This window comes from Geospiza fortis, unplaced genomic scaffold (genome assembly GCF_000277835.1).
Source record: "Geospiza fortis unplaced genomic scaffold, GeoFor_1.0 scaffold373, whole genome shotgun sequence".
In the NCBI taxonomy this organism is placed as follows: Eukaryota; Metazoa; Chordata; class Aves; order Passeriformes; family Thraupidae; genus Geospiza; species Geospiza fortis.
In genome coordinates, this window is record NW_005054518.1 from 59,283 (window position 1) to 69,067 (window position 9,785).

General features: G+C 50.8%; 2 protein-coding genes across 2 annotated transcripts in view; one reads left to right on the forward strand and one right to left on the reverse strand.

Moving 5' to 3' along the window:
* Positions 1-943, forward strand: part of LOC106632012 (feather keratin Cos1-2-like) — a 1,950-nt gene extending 1,007 nt beyond the window's left edge. The window contains exons 2-3 of the mRNA XM_014310345.2: positions 181-283; positions 629-943. Of these exons, the coding sequence (XP_014165820.2) occupies positions 181-283; positions 629-943 (418 nt within the window). The remainder of the gene's footprint in view (positions 1-180; positions 284-628) is intronic.
* Positions 944-3,710: 2,767 nt separating this feature from the next.
* Positions 3,711-4,503, reverse strand: LOC102039625 (feather keratin 1-like). Its single transcript, XM_014310362.1, has 2 exons — positions 4,405-4,503; positions 3,711-4,037 (listed from the first exon to the last, which is right to left on the reverse strand). The coding sequence occupies exons 1-2, from the start codon at positions 4,501-4,503 to the stop codon at positions 3,711-3,713; spliced, it is 426 nt and encodes a 141-aa protein (XP_014165837.1).
* Between the last annotated feature and the right edge of the window lie 5,282 nt (positions 4,504-9,785).

Below are 9,785 nucleotides of genomic sequence, written 5' to 3' on the forward strand. Positions count from 1 at the left end.
TCTGATCCCAGGGGTGCTCAGGCCTGGCCTGGCACACGTGGAAGGAGCTGCAGCACAGAGCAAGCATGTCAGCAATGAGAAAATGAAATGGCAGCCTGGATGGAAATCAAACCACAATGTGTGGCGTTAGGGCGGACATTTTGCTTTGGAGGTGAATGTGTTGGAAAATTACTGTCCTAGTGCAGTGCCTGGGGGAATGGGGCAGTGCAGGAGCTGTATAAAAGGGGGATCTGCTCCTCACTCTCTCATTCACTCCTCTCACCTCCATCTCATTGAGAACAAGGTGAGTCTGAAGCCCTTTCTTTTCTTCCTCCTTTGGACTTTCTGACCACATTCTCTGCCTTAATTCATGTTGGTTGTTGAGAGCTGTGTGTTATGGGAGAGGGAAGGGGCAGAAGTTGGGCATAGAGAGAGGTTGGGTTTTGGCTAAAGTGTCTCCTGAGCTGTGGAGGATCCTGGGCTTGGCCAGTCTTAGGGGGATTTCTTATGGCTGAGTAGGAGGTGAGGCTGGTGGGCCTCTCTAAACAACATCGTGCAGTTTTGCCCTTCTGGCAGATGATGATGATGATGGACGAACGGAATCCCCTCACTCAGCCCTTGCTCTGCTCCTCTCTTCCCTCTCTCTCAGGTGCATCTGCAGCCCCAAGCCATGTCCTGCTACACCCGGTGCCAGCCCTGCCAGCCCTGTGGCCCCACCCCGCTGGGCAGCAGCTGCAATGAGCCCTGTGTCAGGCAGTGCCAGGACTCCACCGTGTTCATCCAGCCCTCGCCCGTGGTGGTGACCCTGCCTGGGCCCATCCTCAGCTCCTTCCCACAGAACACCACTGTGGGATCCTCCACCTCTGCTGCTGTTGGCAGCATCCTCAGATCTGAGGGAGTGCCCATCAGCTCCAGGGGATTTGACCTCTCCTGCATCACCAGGCGCCACTGGAACAGGGTCTGAGAGTGACTTCTTTCTCTCCTTTTGATTCATTAAAGCTCTGCTGCATCCCAGCCTTTGCCTCTGTGTCATACTTTCCCCTGCACATGCTCACCCAACATGTCCAGCAAGAGAGGTGTTGCTGTGTGGTTCTGGGAGGGCCTTGTTGGAAGTGGTGTTCTCATGGTTGCCAACATCACATTCATAATGTTAACACAGCATTGATTACTCATATTTAGTGTCACCTTTTTAATTTACTTTGCCTCTCTCTACCTGCAAGAATTACCTCATACAGTTCAATGACCACCAATACTCGAAAAATACTTTTAGTTCTCCCAGAAATACTTTCAAGCTTCTTCTTCTCTGTTGTCAACACGCCTGCATCCTCAGCCTCTCATCCACAAGTAAATGTCCCACCTCACTCACCACCCTGGTCAATCTTCATGTGTTTCACTTCCCTTGCTGGAGATGTTTTTGTGTTACAGTGCAGTAGGCAGCACAGCATGTTTGATGCCATCTGGGGAGTGCTGAGCAGAGTGGGATCTTTGCTCCCATCAATATCCTGTTCACAGCTGTGCTCCAATAGCCCAGGATGCTGATGACAATCCTTGGTGTCCAGGAACACTCCTGGCAGTTCCACCTGTTTTGATGGTGTTACCACAAAAGCACCTCATCCTTTTCAGAGACTGAAGTGTGGGGATTCACAGACATGAACTGATGCCAGCAGAGCAAAGCCAGTTTATTACACAAGTATTTATATGTCACTACATTCATAAAAAAACTTCCACTCAGACCTCTTTGTCCCAGTCCCTTTAGAAACACAATCTTCTTGATTATCATTCTCACACTAGTGATGTCCTTGTTGCCTCTTTCACTGGCAAAGTCCTTGTTAATTTTCCCTCATCAGAGTGGTCAGTATCAGAGGGTCAGAGGGACCAGACATGATGTCTTCACCTGCTGTTCTTGCCTTGAGTTTATCTCTTCCTCAGTTTTCACTGGCCAATAGGTTGGTGGCACTGCCCAGCTCAGCTTCTGTAGCTGTCTGATCTTCCACACTGAGCCATGTGACAGGGTTGGCTGCTACAAAGCCACCTTCATGTGGAAGGGGCTGACAGCTGGTCTGTTAGCCAGAAAGAGTTAGCTGATAAAAAAAGCTGGCAACAGTCACCTCTGCCCCTGAAAGGAGTTCTACCAAGGTTGTTGATATGGAAACTGAGGAGAAGAAAAGATAAACGAGAGGGCCTTGAGTTGGATGTTGGTGGAAAACAGTGGTGGAGACTGCTCTGAGCCAATTATGCTGATTTATTGTAGCCAAAGAATAGCTATAAACTTTGTGAGAAGGTATAAAAGACAGGATGCTGTTAAAATAAACAGTTTGAAGTCTGAAGTGCATGGTATTCTTCTGTGTGTTGTGACTGTCTCAACAGCAACAACTTCAAATCTGGACTCTCTGAGGATGTGTGTCACTGTGCCCACCTGCATCCTGCAGCAGTTCAGCCATTCCCCTCCCTCAGCTGCTCCTGCACAGCCCTTTGAGACCCTCAGCCCACAGCTGATGCCTCTCTTTGCCTCCCTCTGCCCAGAAACTCTCCCAGGGAAGTTGAATTCTGGAAATCCACAATATCAGAACAGCCTGGAAGAAAGGACTGAGAGCTGACCTTTAACAAAAGGCATGGGGACACTGGAGATTGAGAACGGGACATGAGTCAGCAATGTGTGTTTGCAGCTCAGAAATTCCATCAAGTCCAGGGCTGCACAAACAGAAACACGGCCAGCAGCTAAAAGGAGGAGATTCTCCTCTTTATCTGCTCTTCTTAAACCTCACCTGGAAACCTGAATCCAGTCATGAGTCTTCAATTCAAAGTAGGAATGGACCTGTTAGAGCAGCTCCAGACAAGGGCTGCAAAAATGATCACAGGGATGCATTGTCCCTACCATGGAGAAGGGGGAGGGAGTTGAGTTTTTCAGGCAGGAGAAGAGCAGGCTCTGGGGAGACCTTTTGATATGTAAGGGGGATGAATGAAGAAGTTGGAGAGAGAAGTTTTCTCAAGGCCTGCAGTTACTGGACAAAAAGCAAGAGTTTTAAACTGAAATAGGATAAATACAGAAGTGACACAAGGAGAAATTTTACTGTGAGGAGTTTGATAAGAGACTGGGAAATGTTGCCTAGAGAATGATGGGGTGTTCCATCTTGGGAAGGGTTCAAGGTCAGGTTTGCTCCAACCTTATGTGATGCAGTGAAGGATGTTTGTGTCATGGCAAGAGTTGGACTACATAAACCTCAATGATCTCTTCCACCCAGCATCATTCTGTGCTCCCATGATAACAGGGGTCTGTGAGAAGGCAGCCCAATGCCCTCTGTCCCTCCCTTTCAGAAATGTTTCAGATCCAAGGGATCTGCTGGAGTCTGATGGGAATCCAGTACCTCTGTCTGGACAGTAACACATTCATTGCTGAGGATTTGTGTCACAGTGTTGAGCTGAGAAAGGAAAAGAAGTGCAAATTTCTAAAGTGGAGGTTTACCTCTGGAAAATGTCGGGAAATTCTATCCTCATCCAAAGAGGCAGAGAAACTCAGAACCAAGAGGGTCACTCTGCAAACTGAGCACTCCCAATGCCAGCCTGTGTTGAGAGCCAGTGCAAAACCAGCCCCAAAATCACCTCCCAAAAACATCCCTGGGGCAACATCTCTGCCTTGGGCAAAGGATGACACAGAGGCACAGGCTGGGATGCAGCAGAATTTAATAAGTCAAAATAGGGAAAAGAGGGGGATCCAGTTAGAGGGAGCAGCTTCAGCAGGGGAGGCTCCTGATGCCACAGAGGCCACTGCCCAGGCCAGAGAGGCCAAAGCCCCCAGAGTTGATGGGCACTCCCTGAGAGCTGAGGATGCTGCCAACAGCAGCAGAGGTGGAGGATCCCACGGCGGTGTTCTGTGGGAAGGAGCTGAGGATGGGGCCGGGCAGGGTCACCACCACGGGCGAGGGCTGGATGAACACGGTGGAGTCCTGGCACTGCCTGACACAGGGCTCATTGCAGCTGCTGCCCAGCGGGGTGGGGCCACAGGGCTGGCAGGGCTGGCACCGGGTGTAGCAGGACATGGCTTGGGGCTGCAGATTCACCTGAGAGAGAGGGAAGAGAGAAGCAGAACAGAAACCGTTGATGAAGAAGACTCTTTGACTCCACTGAGAGTGAGATAAGTCACAAGCTGGAGAAAAGAGCTGGGAACTTTGCAGTGAGATCCACAGGTATCACATTCCTTTCTGCCCAAAAGAGCCCCCAGACAGCAGCCAAGCCCAAAGAAGTTCCTTCCTAGCCCATTGCCATGAGACACTTAACCAAGTTTCAACCTCTGATGATGACAGAACTTCCTCCCCTTCCCTCTCCCTTGATAGCAGTTCCAAGACCCCACGTAGGACTGGGGCAGGTGTGAGCTGAGGTGCATTGGAGGAATATGAAGAGAAAGAGGAGAAAAACCTTCAGACTCACCTTGTACTGAAGGAGATGGAGGTGAGAGGAGTGGATGAGAGAGTGAGGAGAAGGACCTACTTTTATACTGCTCCTGCACTGCCCCAGGCCCACAGACATTGCATGACAGCAGTAATTTTCCAACAGACTCACCTCAAAAACAAAATGTTCTGCCTAGTGGCGCAGGTTGTGTTCTGGTTTCTGTCAACCTGTGCTGCCTTTTAATTTCCTCATTTTCAACATTCCTGCGGGAGTGTTTTTACAAACCCCTGTGAGGAAACATGGTCATGTCTTCCCACCAAAGCAATCCCCTCCTGAGCTCCTGAAGTCTTCCTCAGTGTGGGTGTGCTGCATCCCTCTCCCTCCCTGCTGCCTCCCTGCTCAGGCCCCACTCACTGGGGATTGCCTCTCTGGGCAGCTTTGGTGCATTGCTGGTTTCAAATGGCTTTACCCAAGGAAATCTTCTCCTTCAGGGAAGACAGCTCCTGGTTTATTTGACAGAGTTGTCTCCTCTCACTGCCATCTCTGGGGGAGCCCAGCCTGTGCTCTCAGCAGGCTTGTGGAAGGAGATTGTTGCCCTCCGTAATCCTGTGATTCCTGAAGAAGTCCTTTAGGGTTGGGCCTCACTGTCCTCTCTGTCAGAGGCGTCTGTTGGCAATTTCCTGCACATTTTTTACCATAATCTGCGGGACACACAGGCCACCTTTTCAATACACATTGTCAATCCTGCAAGAATCCCTGATCTGTGAGGGAGCTGCCAAGCATCCCTTTTCGCTGGGCCAGGATGGAGCTGCCCTTGCTGGAAGGGACTCAGCCCTGCCTTGCACAGCCCTGCAGACATCACACCCTCCTGGCTTGGCCTCACACCAAAAGGCTGACACACAGCCAACCCAACATTAGACTGTGACTCCCCACAGGCAGAGAGAGTCTGTCCCTGGAAATTTGCCTACTGAAGGCATTCCCTTGCCCTCCTGGGATGCTCCCCAGCTGCCTCCATGTCTGCAGGGCAGGGAAGTGCATCAGCCCTTGGTGTATTTTGAGACCAGGTTTTGTACCCAGGGCTTTTCTGAGCACATCCCCTCCCTGAGCATCCCCGGGCATGTGGCACTGCAGGATCCTGCCAGGCCTCAGGATCCTACCAGGCCTCAGGGTCCTGCCAGGCCTCAGGATCCTACCAGGCCTCAGGATCCTGCCAGGCCTCAGGATCCTGCCAGGCCTCAATCCTTTGGGCAACTCCACTTCTTTTCCAGGAAAACCATCTTCAAGCATTGGGCTGTCCCCACACCCCAGCAGGCAACCCAATGGCCATTGCCCTCAGCCTAACCTGCTTGGCAGCACTGGGGTGTTCTCAGCACTGACAGTGTGTTTTGAAAACGTGGGCAGGATTTTGTGTGTCCCCCAGGTCAGGGTGCAGCCAAAATGCATCATGGGGTGAGGAGAGGGGGAGAAAGAGAGTGATGTCCCAAGAGCCAGCATATCCCTGAGATGGTGAGAGCAGAGGCACCTGAGCCCACAGGATTTGTTGGGTGATCAAGGGGGTTTTGATAGGACAGTGCTCTCCTTCCACAAGCCTGCAGACAGCACAGGCTGGGCTCCCCCAGAGATGGCAGTGAGAGGAGACAACTCTGTCAAATAAACCAGGAGCTGTCTTCCCTGAAGGAGAAGATTTCCTTGGGTAAAGCCATTTGAAACCAGCAATGCACCAAAGCTGCCCAGAGAGGCAATCCCCAGTGAGTGGGGCCTGAGCAGGGAGGCAGCAGGGAGGGAGAGGGATGCAGCACACCCACACTGAGGAAGACTTCAGGAGCTCAGGAGGGGATTGCTTTGGTGGGAAGACATGACCATGTTTCCTCACAGGGGTTTGTAAAAACACTCCCCACATATTTGCCCACAGCCACAGCCCTCTGGAGCACATGGGGGCCCATCTTCTGCCTGTACTGACGTGATGGTGCTGGGAAAAGCCTCAGGCCTCTCATAGAAACACTTCAAAAGATCCTCTGTGGCCTAATGGCCCTGTCAGCAATGGGGAAATGAAATGGCAGCGTTGACAGAAACCAAAGCACAGCCTGGGGCATCTGGGAGGACAGTGTGCTTTGGAGATGAGTGTGTAGGAAAATTACTGCCCCTGTGCAGTGCCTGTGGGCCTGGGGCGGTGCAGGAGCAGTATAAAAGCAGCACCTTCTCCTCACTCTCACATCCACTCCTTCAGCTCCATCCTGTTGGGAACAAGGTGAGTTTTGAGCCCTTTCTTGTCTTCCTCTGGGTTCTCCTTGTGCTCTTTCTCCTTCCTTTCTCTTCCACTTTGAAATTCTCTGGGATTTCTCATCAGATATCCCTGTCCTTGTTCCCTGCTGTGTCCTCAGGCTGCTTACCATGGGAGAGGGCAGATGTGTCATGGAGAAAGGCTGGATATAGATGGAGGTGTCTCCTGAGCTGTGGGTTGGGAGGGTAATCCCTGACTTTGGCCTTCTTGGTGGTGCTTATAGGGGCTGAGAGAAAGGATCTCCCTCATGGTGTGGGGAGGCTGCTCTTCAAACTCCCCTCACGTTCTGCTCCTCTCTTCCCTCTCTCTCAGGTGCTGTGGCCATCCAGCCCTCGCCCGTGGTGGTGACCCTGCCTGGCCCCATCCTCAGCTCCTTCCCACAGAACACCGCCGTGGGATCCTCCACCTCTGCTGCTGTTGGCAACATCCTCAGCTCTCAGGGAGTGCCCATCAGCTCTGGGGGCTTTGGCCTCTCTGGCCTGGGCAGTGGCCTCTGTGGCATCAGGAGCCTCCCCTGCTGAAGCTGCTGGAAGCTGGAAGCTTCCTTTCCTGGGAAGGAACCTAGGTACTCCCAGGATGGTCCATGCCCAGGGATAGAGCATCAGTGCTCTATCTATCACTCAGAGTGACTTCTTGTGCTCCTTGGGGCTGTGAGTCCCACACCGCCGTCCTGACCTGCTGGCCCTGCTCCCTCTCTGCATCAGGCAGGTGGAACCTGCCGGGATCTCTGCCACAGCCATGTGATGGAGATTCTGAGCTGCCCCTCGTGCTCTCTGCACTGAGGCCTCCACTCAGAGTGACCTTGTTCTCATCTTTTGACTCATTAAATTTCTGTTGCATCCCAGCCCGTACCTGTGTCATCTTTTCCCTGTTGTCGGTCTCCCAAGATTCCAAGGGAGGGAGGTGTTGCTCAGGGATGGTTCTGTGTGACAGATTTAGGAGAAGGTGTTTGAGTGCTTTTTTAAGACATAAGAGTTAAATCTGCTTTATCATGGTATTTCTGCTTTCTATCCTTCTTGTAATGCTTGGAGCTGGTAGAATAAACCAATCCTCTTCACTGGCCCTGTCTACTCCAAGGATGATTCTCTGTGTCCTGCAGCAGTACAGCCCTCCCTCAGCTGCTTCTGGACAGCCCTTTGAGTCACTCATCCCACACCTGCTACCTCCCTTCCCAATGTCTTTTCCTGCCGCCATCTCTCCAAAAACTTTCCTAGTAAGCGCTGGGCAGAGACAAGGAAGGAGCAGGGCAAAGAGGACAAGCACTGCCTGTGGGTCTGTGTTGTGTTATGAGCAGCACTAAGCACTGAGCACTGGTTCTCATGATCTGCTGACCCAGTGGGAAGGGGGAGAACTGGAAAAGCAAGAGAGTGACACACCCTGGTGTCAAGATCACAACATTCTATGAAGGAATGGCAGAAAAAAGAGAAAACCAAGTGGTTCCAAGGCAATGAACCTTGTGGCAGCAGCAGATCAATGCCCAGTATCCAAAGAATGGCCACTCTGGGAAGACTGTCCACAGATTTATTGCTAAGCATGATATTATATGTGTGCAGTGTTGTGGTGGAATCACCATCTCTGGAGGGATTTAACAGCTATTTAGTTGTGACACTTGGGGACATGGTTTAGTGTTGAGCTTGGAAGAGCTGGGTTAATGGTTGGACCTCTTAATCTTAAAGGTCTTTTCATACCTAAGTGATTCTATGATTCTACATGACCCGGAACAGTCCTTTGGTCAGTTGTCCTTCTGCAGAATGAGCACCAAGGCCAGGAGGGAGGTTTGGGCAAAGCTGGACCTGATAGTCAGGGGATCAGTTGGGGCGTCATGGCTTCCTTCCTCTCCTGCAAGTTACAGAGAGAGATTTTCCAGAGAATTTTGGGAGCATCCAAGGATTTATACTCACGGGCTCAATGTCCAAGTGGAAACCAGTGATGAGTGGTGTCCATCAGGGATCGATACAGGGACCAATATTTGCTAATATGGTCATCAATGACATAGATAGTGGGACTGAGTGGACACTCAGCAAGTTTGTGAATGACACCAAGCTGAGGCTTGAGGAAAGTGTTTCAATTCAAAGGGAACTTGTCAGATTTGAGAATGGTCCCATGTGAAACTCAGGAACTTCACCAAGGCCAGCACTGGAAGAGAAATAGTTTAGACCAGCCCTGCAGAGAACAAACCAGAAATCATGGAGGTAGAAAAATTGGACATGAGCGAGCAATGTGTTCTTGACATCCAGAAATTCAATCATGTCTTGATCTGCACAAACAGAAACACAGCCAGCAGGTCAGCTCTTGTTAGACCCCACCTGGAACCCTGAATCCAGTCTAGAGTCCTCAATTCAAAGCAGGCATGGACCTGTTAGAGCAGCTCCAGACAAGGGCTGCAAAAATGATCACAGGGATGCATTGTCCCTGCCATGGAGAAAGGCTGAGGGACTTGAATTTTTTCAGGCAGTCTCTGGGGAGACCTTATTGCAGCATTTCAATGTGTAAAAGGGATGGATAAGGAAGTAGGAGAGAGACATTATATCAAGGCCTGCAGTGATTGGACAAAGAGCAACACTTTTAAACTGAAATAGGGTAGATGTAGGTGAGACATAAGGAAGGAGTTAATGATGTGGTGGGAAATGGAAAATGGCATGTCCCATCATGGGAAGTGTTCAGGGTGAGTTTTAGTGGAACTTTGAGTAACTGATAGAGTGGCACAGGACTGTTAGGAAGGGTTTGCCTGGCACCTGATGGGAAGCTGGAAGCTGTGTCCTTGCAGCACATTCACTGCTTGGTACCTCCAATGCAGTGCTGAGCTGACTGAGAGACAATGAGAAAGTGTGTGAAGTACAAGTTAGGCACTGAACTCGTTACAGAAATTCCATTCTGATGGAAAGAGGCAGAAAAACTCAGAACCCAGAGGGTCACTCAGTGCACACTGAGCACTCAGGAAAAGCTTTGAGGTGATGTAATTGTGGCCTTGCAGTACCTGAAGGGAATCTACAGTCAAGATGGAGAGAGACTATTTACAAGAATATGCAGGGACAGGACAAGGGGAATGGCTTCACACTGACAGAGGGTAAATTTAGACTGCATATCAAGAAGTAATCCTTTATTACAAGGGTGGGCAGGCCCTGGCACAGGGTGCCCA